At 40.8% G+C, this 15,471-nt stretch overlaps 2 protein-coding genes across 5 annotated transcripts in view; one reads left to right on the forward strand and one right to left on the reverse strand.

The window, feature by feature from the left end:
- Positions 1–255: 255 nt before the first annotated feature.
- LOC113009474 (HMG box-containing protein 1-like) lies at positions 256–6,848 on the forward strand. Of its 2 annotated transcripts, none has more exons than XM_026147785.2 (13): positions 256–391; positions 1,308–1,409; positions 1,749–1,838; positions 1,927–2,131; positions 4,140–4,266; positions 4,453–4,564; positions 4,652–4,761; positions 4,872–5,028; positions 5,109–5,253; positions 5,467–5,585; positions 5,699–5,882; positions 5,969–6,110; positions 6,188–6,848. In XM_026147785.2, exons 1-13 carry the CDS (start codon positions 274–276, stop codon positions 6,203–6,205), a joined length of 1,629 nt encoding a protein of 542 aa, XP_026003570.1. In that variant the 5' UTR covers positions 256–273; the 3' UTR covers positions 6,206–6,848. The 2 variants fall into 2 exon arrangements, with proteins under 2 accessions (XP_026003570.1, XP_026003571.1); XM_026147786.2 differs by lacking the exon at positions 256–391 and adding an exon at positions 482–517.
- A 3,239-nt stretch (positions 6,849–10,087) lies between these two features.
- ptprz1b (protein tyrosine phosphatase receptor type Z1b) overlaps positions 10,088–15,471 on the reverse strand; it is a 70,711-nt gene continuing 65,327 nt past the window's right edge. For all 3 annotated transcript variants that reach the window (XM_080291209.1, XM_026146605.2, XM_026146604.2), the window contains 12 exons: positions 15,265–15,399; positions 14,813–14,944; positions 14,577–14,734; positions 14,348–14,483; positions 13,587–13,733; positions 13,393–13,486; positions 12,812–12,885; positions 12,594–12,722; positions 12,339–12,488; positions 12,112–12,254; positions 11,891–12,026; positions 10,088–11,137 (listed from right to left, as the gene is read on the reverse strand). In XM_080291209.1, the coding sequence (XP_080147335.1) occupies positions 10,994–11,137; positions 11,891–12,026; positions 12,112–12,254; positions 12,339–12,488; positions 12,594–12,722; positions 12,812–12,885; positions 13,393–13,486; positions 13,587–13,733; positions 14,348–14,483; positions 14,577–14,734; positions 14,813–14,944; positions 15,265–15,399 (1,578 nt within the window). In that variant the 3' untranslated portion in view covers positions 10,088–10,993. The remainder of the gene's footprint in view (positions 11,138–11,890; positions 12,027–12,111; positions 12,255–12,338; positions 12,489–12,593; positions 12,723–12,811; positions 12,886–13,392; positions 13,487–13,586; positions 13,734–14,347; positions 14,484–14,576; positions 14,735–14,812; positions 14,945–15,264; positions 15,400–15,471) is intronic.

The raw sequence follows: 15,471 nt of genomic DNA on the forward strand, positions 1-15,471 counted from the left end.
GTTTTTGTTGCGCTGGATCTGAGAACTGAGCTGAAGGCTGTTTGACCGCCGATGTTCGTAGTTATTTTACAAAAAGACGCTTGAGTCAAGCATACGACTCCTGTTTCATTTTAGAGTGCTATTGTAAAATTGCGCTAATGGAAATGACTTTCTATTTAGCTTCACATGTAATAAAAGAAAAGAAAATAAATAAAAATGAAAAGTAGACACACACGATACATTTTTAACAAATTTTTTTTTTTGCGGGGATCACAATGTACAAAACCAGCTGGAATGGAATTGACCAATGAGCGCAAGAGAAGTTGCGGATTGACGTCGATTGTGACCAATAGCACAGCTTGTGAAACTGTGTTTATACCTACCCACTTTTCCGTACAGGGAGACTGTTTTGGTGAGTTAAGGAAAGTTCATTGAAATAGTTTATAGGTTTAAAAGCGTTGAAATGAAAAAGCGACTCCACAACTTGATTTGTTTCTCATTGAACTAGGCGTCGGAGCAACAGCGTGAAGCTGACACCGTGCGTTTTTTGTCGTAAAATACATTTGCGCCGCTCGCCCCGTAAAGCTTCATTGTTGACGTTTGTTGTTTTGTTGTAATGTCTTTTGCGCAACCGTGTAGCTCGTCCATTTTCATCCATTTAATGGCATTTTCACCCCGAACATGTTTTGAGAATGTATTCGGTGCGTTTTAATAAAACCCGAGATGTTTTTGGCCACTTTCTTGTCGAAGTACAAACACAATTTTATCGACAGCTAGTTTCGATACAAAATGCTCGAGTGACGCGTTTCAAAACGGGCAGTCCGTGACGTAACGCTGTTGCGTTAGCTTTGGGTGATTTCATTTCTTTGCTTTTTATTCGTTTTGACGACTTTCTTCAACTCTTATTATCGCTCCCTTTCTCCGTATTGAATGAATGGGCTTTTTGTGCGCATGCGTCCAGGAACGAAGTTTATAAACAAGACGTCACATGATTATGAAATTATAAAATAGATAAAAGTTCTCTTCGGGGTCTGCGGTAGTTCTCGTCTTTAGTCCCTCTGGTAGTGAAGTGGAACGGGTCTAATGTGTCTATAGTAAACCTGTTTATGAGAGGGGAATAGCAGCCAGGCTACTGTCCCCTATGCCACCGCAACCATTTATAGCCTATACATTACAGCTCAGTTAGGGATTATATTTCTGTGTGTGTGCGTGCCTGCGGCTGACCCATGGGGATTGGGAACATGGCTAATGCTGATTCAAGTGTATAGATTAGCCTTAATTCTGGGTCATGTATCTGAGACTCATGTAAATCACTCTGTATGTTTTAGTGCCTGACATCATGGTGTGGGAGGTGGTGACTCCAACTGTGCTGTCAGGTCACTCTAAATGTCACCAAGTGCCGGAGCCCGAGCCTCAGGCTGAGGACACAGGTAACCACTGATTACAGCAGTTTGTTAAACATGCTTCTGTGCTATGATGAAGCCGTCAGAAAGCCTCACCAAAAAAAAAGAAGGTCAAGATCTAAATGTCTCTTACCCTGGTTCTGCTGGAGGTTTCTTCCTGTTAAAAGGCAGTTTGTCTTTCCCACTGTCACCAAGTGCTTGGTTTTTTATATTATTATAGGATCTTTACCTTGTGATATAAAATAGCTTGAGGGGATTGTTATTGTGATTTGGTGCTGTATATGTATAATGAAGTTGGACTAAACTAAATTATTTAAAGCCCCGTCAAACCGTTAAAGCATGTGGTGACTCTGCTGTAACCTTCAGAAATGATGATGGATGCAGATGGAGACCAATCGCATGATTCGCTGCGCTGTGACGAACACTTCCCCACCAGTGACAGTTACATGGAATATGGTATATAAGACACGAGGAAGCAGCTTGCAGGCTTCAGCTCTTATCAAAAGGAATTTAACTGTTTCTAATGTCTGTTTACTTCTCCTAGATGACCTCCCAGATCTACAGGAGGTTCGAGAGGAGACGGAATCAACATCACCACCTGTGTACCAGGTGGAGTTGGGTGTGTCACACCAGGAACGAAACACACAGACACACAGACCAGAGCCTCCGGACACACGCTGGCTGACACAGCTAGCACACATTGCCACTGGACCTCAGAGTCCACTGCTACAGGAGCCTCCTGACAGCAGGTAGGTGCATGCCTCTTAAACAAAGCTTGAATACTTTACTGAAGGTACAAATAACTGGAAGTGTGTATAGTCTTAATTTGTCTTGTAAACAAAGTGAAGTGACTCACAGCACCGTGACATTTAGTGACCCGAGATCAATTTTTCTCAACTTTCAAACACATTAGAGGGTTACCTGTGATACATCTGTGCTGAATCTACGTAGAGTCTATGTTCTTTCCAGGTTATGGTGTAAGTTATGGGATAGTGTTTCAGAAGGGTTCATGGTTATGATGCACCTATAGTGTATATTTAACACATAAATATAAGTCCCTCTGTAGATGACAATATTAGACATTTCTGGTCTCCCTCACATCATACAGGGCCAATAGTAGAAAAAATGTCTGAAACCAAGTGTAGAGTTGTCTCAAGTGTGAGCTTTTCACTCACAGACATTACTTGCACATTTGCTGACATAACTATTTGAAACGCCGGAGCTATATTAATATGACAACCCACCACTGTAACAATATATTATCCCCTTTAAAGGTAAAGTATGTAAAATATGACCACTAGATGTCAGTATATTGCACATTGCAGTCAGATGAGTTTTGTTATCCTAACTACAGGGGCCCCTGTGTGGCAATCAACTCTGGCTGCCGTTCATCAGTAGTGAGTGTAGGTCAGTCTGCTGTTTACCTCAGCTAGTGTCCACATCTGTGTACTCTGCAGGAGGCTGTAAAACCTTGAGGAAAGAGTCTGATGCGAGTCAGTGAGTCTGAGAAGCTCAATTCTGTCCGATAATAGCTGTACAGAGCCTCAAATAATGTGGGAATGTAATTTTAAAAAAGTTTATCAGAGGGAAAGATGTCAGGTCACTTGAGCCTAACATTACATGGAATAATGTTACCACATAACCAGCTGTGGTTGTTGTCTTGCCGGCTCATTGTTAGTTGTATGGAAACAAGAAGGTCACATATCTAACACACACAAAAATGTTTATTAAAATGTTAGAGCCTTGACATGACCACCTCAAGCCGCTTCTTCTGATGAGGTGGAAATAAGGGAGGAAAGAGAATAATGTACAATTGTTAAAATATCATATATATAGTTTGAAAGAGAAACTTGTGATCTTTAAATTAAAAGTAACTTATAAGGCATGCAACATATGTGGCCGTTCTCTAGCATACATAAAACAGTAAGGCAGAAGCACGATGTCTTTCTCCACCACTGTATGGCAGGGCAACAAGTGCTGTGTTCTCCTTTGTATTTGTAATGTATTAAGTTTATGAGAAGACATCGGTTTTTTTAAGATATGATTACACATTAATCAGTGTATATTTATGAATACAACATTTTTTTTCTATGAAATAACTTCAACAGTTTACAGACTGTACCTTAAACATAGATGTATATACTTCATTACAACGAAAAAGTGTGTCAGAAACAGGCTTTATTCTCTTTTGGTTGTTTTCTCCTCCAAATTTAAACAAATCACATTTCAAAAATCTCTTTTCCACACGTGAAAAGTACTGAAGCAGCAAGTGAAGCAACAGAGAATGGTTTATTGTTTTTAACCAGAGAACATGGAAACAAAACTAGCGCCATCTCCTGGGGAAATCTGGTACTGCACATGTATTAGTGAAACATTTAAAATATAATTGGACTTACTTTTTTCACTGTTATAACCTCATCAAACACTTATCTTAGTTTTTTTCTATAGTTTCTTGTTTGGTCACATGACTTTTCCCAAAACGAGGCAGTCTTTCTAAGACACTTCAGCTTCAAAGAGGGGATGTTATATAGTCTATGCCTAATATTTCTACTTGTGCACACGAGTTGCTGACATTAAACATACCAAAAATTACAGCTCGTGTTGACAAGTAGAAAAACTTTAGCACCACATCTGAGTGACAACAGCGAGCTTCAGAACATCATCTTTATTACACAATTCTTTGTGTCCTTGAGCCCTCTTTTAGCAACACGTAAGTGGACATTCTGAGCATTTACAGTCACACCTCTCTTTTTGCAGTTCTTCTTCAGTCTGCATCCCGAGCAGCAGCAGTGATCTACATTCCTACGCTCGGCCTCCTCCTCCTCTCCCCAGCAGCCCCCTGTCGTCCCTCAGAGGTCACGGCAGGGAGCGTCAGCGCTGCAGGGTAGAGCCTTCTTATTTCCTGTGCTTCAATACCACCCACAGTCAATTATGAAAACTCACTTACACCACTGCTTTTATAATTGTATACGTTTAATACAGTAGTGGTTTTTTTGGTGAAACCTCCAGAGCTTTTCTGGCTTCTTACAGCATGCATTGATCCTGATGATGCTTCTGTATCTTTCCACAGACAAGCAGTGAATGTGGCTCTGCAGTGTCCACCAGATCTTCTCTGTCTGATGATGAAGACATGGGCTGGAGTTTTTCCTGCCCACCCACTGCCTGGCACTGTTTTTTCAAGGGTACGTACAACACTTACACACTCAGTCAAGATGGACTGATTGTGTTCTTTCATTTCACAGTAGCTCACTGCTCCTCTCTGTCACCAGGAACTCGTCTGCATTTCCACAGCAGCTCAAATATAGAGTGGCGAGAAGCTGAGGACTTGGAGTCTGCTGAGGAAGACTCTGCTGATGAGGAGCAGTCTAGATTTCTGAAGGTACGTTAAGCAAGCAGCAGACTGCTGGGAGAAAATGCATAAAAAAACAAGCAGGGATCCACCAAAAGACATCACACAGTGAGGTAAAAATACCACTTGTTCTTCTGCAGAGTTATGGCTCTGAGGGTCTGCAGCTGGTGGAGCATGCAGAGATTGTGTTGTCTGGTCAGGCTGTTCTACAACTGACCTTTGACCCCGGCACATTTGGATATATCCCCCTGACTGCCCGCTGCCAACTGGATCACCCCTTCTATGTCAAAAACAAAGGTACAAGTGTGGTCAAGGTTTAAAGAGACTAAACAGCATCAATGACTCTGCAGACATTTCATCCTCCTTTCTGTCGTCAGGCTGGTCATCCTTTTACCCCAGCTTGACTGTGGTGCATTATGGGATACCATGTTATGAAATGGAAGTGGGAGATGTTTGCCTGCCTCCAGGACACAGAGACGCCAAGCACACAGAGGATTCTCCAGTCTTTGACACATTTAAAAGGTAAAGCAGATGTTTGCAGTGTCATGCTTAAATACAGTGTTATGCGAAAATGACTCAGTACTAAGGGAAAGGTCTTAAAACAGTAATCAAATGCCCATATAGAGGCTGTGGTTTGGGGTGAAAAAAAGAGGGGAAATAGTCTTGTTTGAACCAGCTAAGCCTAAAATAAACACCACTTAGTTTCAAATCAACCTCTGTTTGTCTCATACTTAGTTATGATTTCACTCCTCTGGACTCCTCGGCGGTTTACGTATTGAGCAGTATGGCGAGAAGGCGGCGTGCTTCCCAGTCCAGTGGGGGAGCTGTTTCTCCAGACAGAGACGTGCTTCAAGGTCCTGCACTTCAAATCTCCTGAATTATTACTTACTCACTGATACCGTTCAGTTTGCAAGATGCAAAAATCCCTGAAAAAAAAATTCATGTGAACCCTGTTTTGAACCCACAGATGTGCACAGTCCCAGTCATTCCCACGCCACTAAGCAAAAGCCCCCCAAAAACCAGCTGCTCAGTACACAAGGAGGCAGCAGCGCCACACCCACTAAGTGCAAGCGGCCAATGAATGCATTCATGCTGTTTGCCAAGAAGTTCAGAGTGGAATACACGCAAATGTACCCGGGCAAAGACAACAGGTGGGTGCATGCCATGGTTGTTAGCGTGGGTGTTGTGTAGGAGTAATCAGGTGTGTGTGTTAGTAAATGTGTGCGTCTGCCATCAGAGCCATCAGCGTCCTCCTCGGTGAGCGGTGGAAGAAAATGCGAAGTGAGGAGCGTCGCGTGTTCACCCTGCAGGCCAAAGCACTCGCAGACGAGCAGAAAAGACTCAACCCAGACTGCTGGAAACGGAAACGAACCAACTCTGTGAGTACACACATGCGCCTGCACAGCTTCACCCACTGTTTTGTATTTCTGCTTCATCCTGCCTCTTTGTCTTGCAGGGCTGTCAAGGAAATTAAGGCTACAGAAAAGAAAAGAGGACAACTGACAGAGCCTGTTGTGTACACACACACACACACACACACGCACTCACATACGCACATTAAAAAAAAGAGCTATGCATAACCGAATATTACGCTTTAGTTCTATATTTGTTTTGTCTTGATCTCCTAAATCCCTGAATCCTGTTATAGTAATGCAAAAAAACAAAAACAAACAAACAGCTGCCCCTGGTGAACACCTTGGGCTGCTCTCAACAAACATCACTTTCCTTTTTCTTGCCTTTCAAAGGTGCTACTTATAAAATCTTGAAGTGCTATAAATCATTATTTCTTAATAGGAATTAGCAGAGGTGTCAAACATCGCCTTTTTTTTGAAATGCTGCGGGACACCGGTAGTGTCTCCTGCCGGGGACCGGATATTTTTCCAAAGAGATGAACGGATTTTAGCTCCAATGAGCAAATTTCGTCTCTACACGTGATTCTTACATCAATGTGATAATATCCACAAAAAAAGAAGAGATTCTGATGATCTTCAGTTTCTCACACTATGCTTGAAACAGGTGGAAGTTGTGGTGCTTTTAGCCAAAGTAGAGAATGTAGCTATTTTTCCAAAATTCTATATTGTACAATAAGAAATATACAATTTATTTTATTGTCTGTATTACTTGTATTTGGACTCAGTGTTATTGCACAAGACTACATATGTTAACTTTGCTTTCATTTATCACGTAGCATTTAATAATGAAACACCACAAACTCTTAAACAGGGGCCTGGGTTTTATTCACCTCCCCACAAATTAAATGTGGCCTTTTTTAGCAGCAATAATAATAATTTGCTGTATTTTAGTGAGTCTCCAGTAGTGCTTCAGTTTTTCTCAGTAAGGGTTCCTCGTGGAGTTGTTATGTAAACAAATGTGTTTACATTTGGCGTTAGTGACCTAAACCTGCCGTGTCATTTGGAGGACTGTGCATCACGTCACCCTTGTGATCGCGTGACAAACCAAGAGACTGCATAATATCATTTGAATTCATCAAGTTGAAGTGATGAAGGGAAAAATAACCATTAAATGTCAACCCAAGTTAAAGCTCTTTCATCTTTGAGGTTAACAATTCTAGTGGCCAACAATGGAGGTAAAGAAAACCATTGAAATGTGGTGGTGCAGTAACTCTAGGTCATCTAAAGAGGGTCATCTGTGCGCTGGTCCACCAACAACCAGAAACAAGTTGCTTTACATGAAGACGAGGCTTAAAACTCTACAGGGTTAAAGCTTCCCTGAACTCCTTGAATCCCTCACTTGCCCAAAGCTTTTATTTTGAAATAAGAAATGTATTTAAGGAAGTAGAACCACACTCTAATTGTACTTTGAATTAAATGACAATTACTTGGACAGTAAATAATCCCACTGCTTAAAGTTTAACTTTACCTGTGACTACTGGTGGCTTGACTTCGTGTAAAATAAATAAATAAAATAATAAAAATAAATTAGTAATACAAATATATATATATATATATATATATATATATATATATATATATATATACACACATTATGACGTGCCCATTGATTAACCGCTACTGTGAACATTCGGTGAAGCTAAATGCCAAGAAATCATCATGAGCAGTCGATGTGATCAGAAACAGGGAAATGTACGATGATGAGGTTTTGTGGTGTATTTTATTCAGGATGTTTCGTTTTTGGCAAAAATAAACAACTTTGTGAATGTGTTTACATGCACATTGTAAAGAGTAAAGAAGGAAGGACATTTTACATTTACATTGTAAATGTAAAATTGTTTACACTGTAAAATTTAGAATCTCAAAGATGAAAATGGGAAAGGAAATAAAGCAGCCCTGAGGCCTCACTGATAGTAGGGAATGCTTGCCAAAGGCACTAAGAAGAATTCTGGTATACAGTCATAAGCATTAAAAAAAAACTAACAGTACTGTTCCTCTTACTAAATAACTGAAAGTGAAACGCGTCTCAGTTCGGAAAACCTTCTGCCTGAAAAGCGCGACCCGGGGCTGAATCGTCATACCTTAATAAAAAAAACAGGAGATATTCCCCGTGTGCATGTAAACACACCCACTGCTAGAAATGTTTGGAATTCAACAGGTGTATGGGAACTCAGCTGTGTGAGGATTTAGAGATGTCACACAATTATTATGAGAGAGTGGGTTTGTGTAGATTTGCTATCCAGGCAGAGTGCAGGAAGGGTGGGCACTCTTAACTCCCACTGCACAACGAGGTTTATTCTTAATGCACTATATACACTTTATCTACTATTTTTTTGTGACTGCTACAGTATAATGTGTAAAGATAAACATTAATATGATCATATAGAAATCTATATTTTTGGTTTTGACTTATCTTTGGTAACTTTTCGTGGTTGTGCTTTGGATTATTTGACTTTTTGTCTTTGCCATCATGTCATGTACAGGTCCATCAGGGGAGACAATGCAATACAGTGTATTATAGTCAAAATAAAAGTGTGATAAACATGTAATGCTCCATGTCTTTACTTCTCTTTGAGTCCAATAATGATAATTTGAAAAGACGAGAAGATGTCTACAATAAAGGTTTGAACAAATCTTTAATCTTGTTGCATTATACATACAGCACCAGTTCATAGCTGGAGATAAAGGTGTAGACATTAAGCTGCTACTGTAATTATAGAGATAAAAAGAGATGCCATTTCATTAAAACTATAAACATGATCAATTTTTCCAGGCTAAAATTATCAAATAGAATCCACACAGTTATATATATGTATGTGTGTGCGTGTGTGTGTGGAAAGGACTAGAAAATCACTTTTTGTAGTAAAATAGAAAATATGTAGAGGTACAGTATAAACATACAGTAATTTGGCCTTTAAAGTATTCTGGGATCTTTACACATAAAGACTTTTTATTCCAGTTAGGACTGCTCTGAGCGTGTTCAGCTGCGGTCTCTGTGATTTACACCAGAAAGAGATTCACAGGTTGGCTAAATGTGTCTGATGCAATAGAAAATACTTGGACCCTTTTAGAAAAATGGAAACAGTCACAGCAAGCGCTACCAAGAATTTCATTGCCAGCCTGTGCCGCTGAGTATTAACAGAACGTTAAGCCTCCCAAAATATCAAGAATATGGGCAGTATCTATTAATTCCTCCCTTGTCTCGTTTCACAGCAGTAAATTTTTACAACGTGATGGCAAAAAAAGAAAAAAAAACTTATCTCTGCCTACATCTATAAGAAAATAAGAAATGTCATCTCTTAAGATTTATTTTCAAATGGATTTTGAGCCGCACATCACTTTAAATCCCAGATTTGATCTTTTTTGTTTCTTTTTTCCTTTTTTAAACAAAACAGCTGAAACTGATGGCATTTTTTTTAACGAGATCACCAACACAGGGAATCACCTTTAAGAAAATAGATAAAAATACCTCACCAGGATTTTGGCATATTAGTCACACAAACAGGTTTTTAAAAGTACAATAACGTGACGTACAAAAGGCACTGGGTACCACGGACCATGGAGCCAGTTGCAAGGTGACGTAAACGTAAAAAAAAAAAAACGAGCAGTTGCTTCAGTTCTCACCAGTGAGGCCTCGGAGAGGTTTGGCTAGTAAGAACATGATTCTAATTAAGGATACGTGGTAGTTTAAGCCCCACAATGTGCTGGTTAATGTGCAGTGCATTTGATATTTTGCAGGGAAATGAAGGGTTGTCTTGCATTGTTTCCCTTTTTAACAATAAAGTAAGAATTTGCACTTTATCTATATTTATCGGCATTTCTACAATTCCATTTTGCCTGTGCATTTCTCTAATATTGATTTATTTTCTCTTAGAAGGAAGGTGTAAACTATGACGGTAATAAAAGAATATACTAATAAAATGAAAGAAACAATAGATAAAAGAAACATTAATAGACAGATTGAATTTAATTATAAGGGATCTGTCATTAGAAATAAACAAAAAAACTTCATGCTGACCAGTGTCAGGTACAGACATGGAGACTTTCTTACCACTATCCCCTAATTCCAACTATCCATCCATTCTCTTCCACTTATCCTTTCAGGGTCGCAGGGGAGTTGGAGCCTGTCCCAGCTGTCTTAGGGCGAGAGGCAGGGCATACCCTGACAGGTCACCAGTGTGTCGCAGGGCTAACACAGACAACCATTCACACCTATGGGCAATTTAGAGTTTCCAATTAGCCTTACCCCACTAACTGCATGTCTTTGGACTGTGGGAGGAAGCCAAAGTACCCGGAGAGGCCATGCAAACTCCACACAGAAAGACCCCGGCCTGATGGATTTGAACTCAGGACCTTCTTACTGTGATGCAACAGTGCTAACCACCGTGCCACCCCTAATTCCAACTAATGCTTTAAATGATGATTAAAAATAAAATAATAATGTATTGTTATAAATGATGCAGGGTTTTGTTTGTTGTTCACTTATAAAGGGTCCCTTAGAAGCAGAAGGGTACCTTTTTCTCTCATCTGGTAGCCTTGTCTGCTGTGCATGCTAACATAACAAAAGGGACACTTTCAGGTGTTTCATCATCGCTTGTCGGGCAGAGTAAGAATTTTCTTCATAATAAGTGATTGAAAGGGAAAAGACTTTAGACCAGAGGTCTTTTAGATTAAATGTCATTTCATTAGATTGTTCTGTTTTGAAAAATGATCTTATAAATAATGATTTTTGAATTTGTGGTAAATGAAAGTATTAGCATGATCAGCAGACCTACTCTTTTCTCCTCGTAATCTCAAATGTGCGCTCGTGTGATTTATTTTCTCTTTCATGCGCATTTTTGTGTGGATGTCTACATGAGCGACTCCAGGCTTTCTGCGATGTTGGTCTGGCCCAGCGGTACAGATCCGTTGGTCTCTGGATTCTGCAGAGCTCTCTGGTCCTCCTGACTGCTCACCAGGCTCAACACCGCTCTGTACAGATACTGGTACTGCTCCTGTAGGGAGTAAAGAGGCAGAACACTGGTAAAAGCTTGTACTTGTTACCTGTCTCATCCATTTATTACTTCTAGGCTGGACAGTTGTGATTCATTATTATCAGATTGTCCTAAATAAACAAAACAACCCCCCCCCCCCCCCCAAAACCTTCAGTTGATCCAAAATGCTGCAGTAAGAGTACTGACAGGGACGAGAAAGAGAGAGCACACTTCCTGTTAACTCCAGAATCAAATTTGAATTCCTTCCCATCATATACAAACTCTTGAATAATTAGGTCCTCTCTTATTTTAAAGACCCCATAGCATCACATCACCCTAATAGAGCACTTAGCTCTCAGACTGTGGGCTTACTTGGGTATTTAAAAGTAGAATGGGAGGCAGAGTCTTCAGCTTTCAGGCCCCTGTTTCTGTGAACCAGCTTCCAGTTTGGCCAGACGAACACCCTCCCTACTTTTTTATTAGGCTTAAAACGTTCCTTTTTGATAATGCATATAGTTACGGCCTGGTCCGGTGACCGCAAGTTTCTTCCTGTTAAAAGTGTGTTTTTCCTTCCTGCTTTTGCCAAAGTGCTTACTCATAAGAGGTTCTCTGATTGTTGGAGTTTTCTCTGTATTACGGTAGAGTCTTTACCTCACAATATAAAGCACCTTGACAGGACTGTTGTTGTGATTTGGTGCAATGTATTTGATTTTATTTATTTTTTCTAAATTATGCTGGTAGATGAGAATTAAAAGGAAACATTCCAGTACTTACTATATCATTAAATACCCCAGGCCTCATGAGGTTGGTCATCCGTGCCACTTGGTAGACATCTACTGATCCCTCCTCCTCTAGCTGATTGGACAGGGTCGTGAGGGCACAAAACAGTCCTGACGTAGCACCTCCCAAACTACACATCCACAAAAAAACCATTAAGAACATTAGACGGATTTAAACAGTTTTATGTCCTTAAAAGGAGTCTGACTCATACTCACGGATCATGTACGATCACCGGTCCCTGTGTGTGCGTGCTCTGTTCTCTGACTCTGTTAATGAGATCAAAGCTGTTTCGGATCGGACTGTCTGGGTTGGGCCAGCAGGTGGTGCTGTACTGACGCACTTCCAGCACATAATTGTTCTAGATGCAAAAACAGTTTTAAAGTCTCAGACTGTATTAAAACATTTTGATTGATGTAAAATATTCTCTTTTATCGCGTGTTACCTGTGGAGACTGGACTGTGAAGTCCTGCACTAAAAGTCTCTCATCATTAGACAGACACATGTGCTCCTCCCTGGAGTATGACACAGTGAAGCCATCAATGCTCAGGGGCTGGTCTTTACTGGGCCAGTACGCACGACACTCTTCGTCTCTCTGAGATAAACAGGAAACATGTTTATGTGTGTGTAGTTTTATATAGATATATCTATATGTATAGGTATCTATAAGTTCTACATGGAGTATGTGTGTGTTTTATACCTGGCTGTTTGAGTCTGGCAGACAGACTACAATCTGTGCATTGTGTTCCCAGATCATTCTCCAGAAATCTGCCACCGTGCTGCTCAGAGGAGTCTGGCTCACTATGAACTCCTTAGTGTAGTGATGTCCCTGTGAAAATACGAGCAGCAATATTTATCCACCAGCTGATTTCGAGGTTTTCGAGACTGGAAAACATTTGCAATTTCCAGTGGTCTTACCATCACGTAGGATGCATTGATGTAGCCTGTGGAGTTTGATTCTGAAGCAGTCAGAGTGACTCTTGATCTCTCCACTTCACAGAGACATGAAGAACCAGGTTAGAGAGAAAATGCCCCCAAAATAAGACAAAAAACAATAATCCTGCATTTAAGTTCATCATTATAGTTAATTAAAGTAACCATAAGGGATTATTGAGCAAGCTGTGGAAGAAATGATGAGGCATCAGGTAACTTGTCGTCATAATCTTGAACCGAAATATCACATTTAACCTCTGACCTCTTCTTCTAGGTCAACGCATTGATCTAAAGGTCAAAGTCATAACTTTGTATAGAGCTATTCAAAACTCTTTCTTAATGCCACTGTTTGCACTGACAATACAGGCATACAGTGATTAACTATGGGGATTCTAAACATCACGTTATAATTTGCATCGAAATATCATGTCATATTTGAACTCTGAACTCTGCCTTTCTTTCTGGTTTATTGTGTGCTATGTATGGACTGAAATTTCCAGAAATTATCTGCAACATATTGCTGGGAGTTGCCGGTTTTGCCCAGTGAGTAATCCAGATCTGCTTACCAGGCATTAGAGCTCTGGCTCTGTTCCTCTCAGCGTTGCCATCTTTCAGGGCAGTGCTGTAGTCTGCGTGCTTCGCCTGACGCTGACTAATTAACTGAAACACAAAAATAAAAACATTTGGTTACATTCACATGGCAGGAACATCACAAATGATTCATTACAAGTTGGTGGGCGAAAAAGGAAGCATGCTGTACCTTGAATTGTTTATCCATACGTGTCCTGCCTGTGGCACCAGGGGTCAGCAGGTCAGAGACGTAATTGTGAAGGAGGTCAGAGGTCACCAAGGTGTCCCGGCTCAAAATAGCTTCAACCAGGGCATCGTGGATGAATATGTACTGCTCCTAGAAGACAGCAAAAAAATGACTTCCTGGTTTTAGTAAGGTATGTCTTTGTGAACACTAGTGAAACACTTTTAAATTCCACAAGTTACATTTTTACAAGAAAGAAATCTGATATGAATGTGTTTCCTCTGGCCCTTGCTGCTGTTTAGTCATCTAGACTGTCTTTATATAAGTGGCCTAGTTTGCCTGTGCTTGAATAAAATGGAACTAGTAATGACTTTGAGGCTTCGAGGCGCGAAAAGTACAAAAATTATACTGAAAAAGCTCAGCAGCAGAAATCAAGTCCCAGTTTGTCAAAAAATGTGCTGTAAGAGAATACGGCGTATTAATATAATAATAATAATAATGTGTGGGGCTATATTTTTCTCGTTCCGTCTTCATCCTCCAAAAGAAAAAGGAGCATGCAGTGAGCTTACACACAGATCGACAAATGCCTCCATCTGCACAGTGACGTGGTTGTTGAGTAAGTCCGTACAGACCTCATTACACCGGCTAAAATTACCCTTAATCTAGCCACTATTTCCTTCTTTGCAAATGTTTAAATTGATATTACATTTCTGGGATTGCCCCCACAAAAGGAAAGGTGAATTCCCACAGCTGTGTCACCCTCTTACCTCTGTCTGAACAAGGAAATTCCTCTGTGTGCGGACATGTTTCAGGAAGCCAAGAACGTTCACTGTCCCTTGATCCTGGATCTGCTGCAGCATGCTGTCTATCACAATGTAGGTTCCTGTCCTTCCCACACCGGCGCTGTGACAGACACATGCATCACATGTTAGCAGTACACACACCATCAAATTGTGGTAAGTCTTAAAGAGCAATAAATCATTCCACACACTCTACCTGCAATGTACCAACACAGGTCCCATCTCCTGCGTACGGGCCCTGGAGGACGCTCTGATGAAGGAGAGGACGGGCAGAGTGTATTCTGGGACGCCCATGTCCGGCCACTGGGTGTAATGGTAATGGAGGACTGTGTGTTCAACTCTCCTTTGAGATACCTAGAGGATCGAAGTGGGTATGAGAAACCTAACCACAAAGCCACTTTGGACTATCGCTGCATAGAGAGAAGGGCTTACCTTATTTGCAGTATCCCTGACAGTGAACGTCCGGAGTGTGTAGTAAGCAAGTGTCTTGGTGTTTTTCAGTGTCACCTGATAAGACCCATACTCTTCCTGGTTCTCCTCTGGCCAGTACTGATCACATTTTGTCTGTAGAAAGGGAGAAAAATTCTGTGGATGTAGTTTAATTTTAGGCCTAATACATCTGAAACCGCAAGGAAAACATGTCAAAAGGAAAGTCCTCAAGTGTATAACAAAGCCAGATTGCACTAGTGTCCATTCTGCAGTTTTTCAGCTGTCAGACTGCAGTGAAACTAAATGAAATACCTGAAGTGAATCAGCTGGTGTCTGCTCATGACAAGAGATGGAAGACACAAACTAAAAAGAAATCAGCTGCCTGGGGTCAGTGTGAATGATATCAGATATAACTGCACTTATGTCTGCGGTGAGGCTTGTGTTTGAGCTCCTACCCGTCCCTTCTCCTTCAGATTGGTGATCATGACAATAACTCCAATATTCTGCTGCCAGATCATCCTCCAAAAGTCCTCCCTGCCTGATTTTAGAGGCCCCTGAGCTGCAATGTATGCCCTCGTCCGCTCATAACCCTGCAAAAGGAAACATCAGTTGGTTTGCGGCAGCCTGGATGTAAGGTGTGTACACGTAAAAGGACCTTTACT

The sequence above is a fragment of the Astatotilapia calliptera genome, chromosome 17 (genome assembly GCF_964374335.1).
Source record: "Astatotilapia calliptera chromosome 17, fAstCal68.1, whole genome shotgun sequence".
Taxonomy (NCBI): Eukaryota; Metazoa; Chordata; class Actinopteri; order Cichliformes; family Cichlidae; genus Astatotilapia; species Astatotilapia calliptera.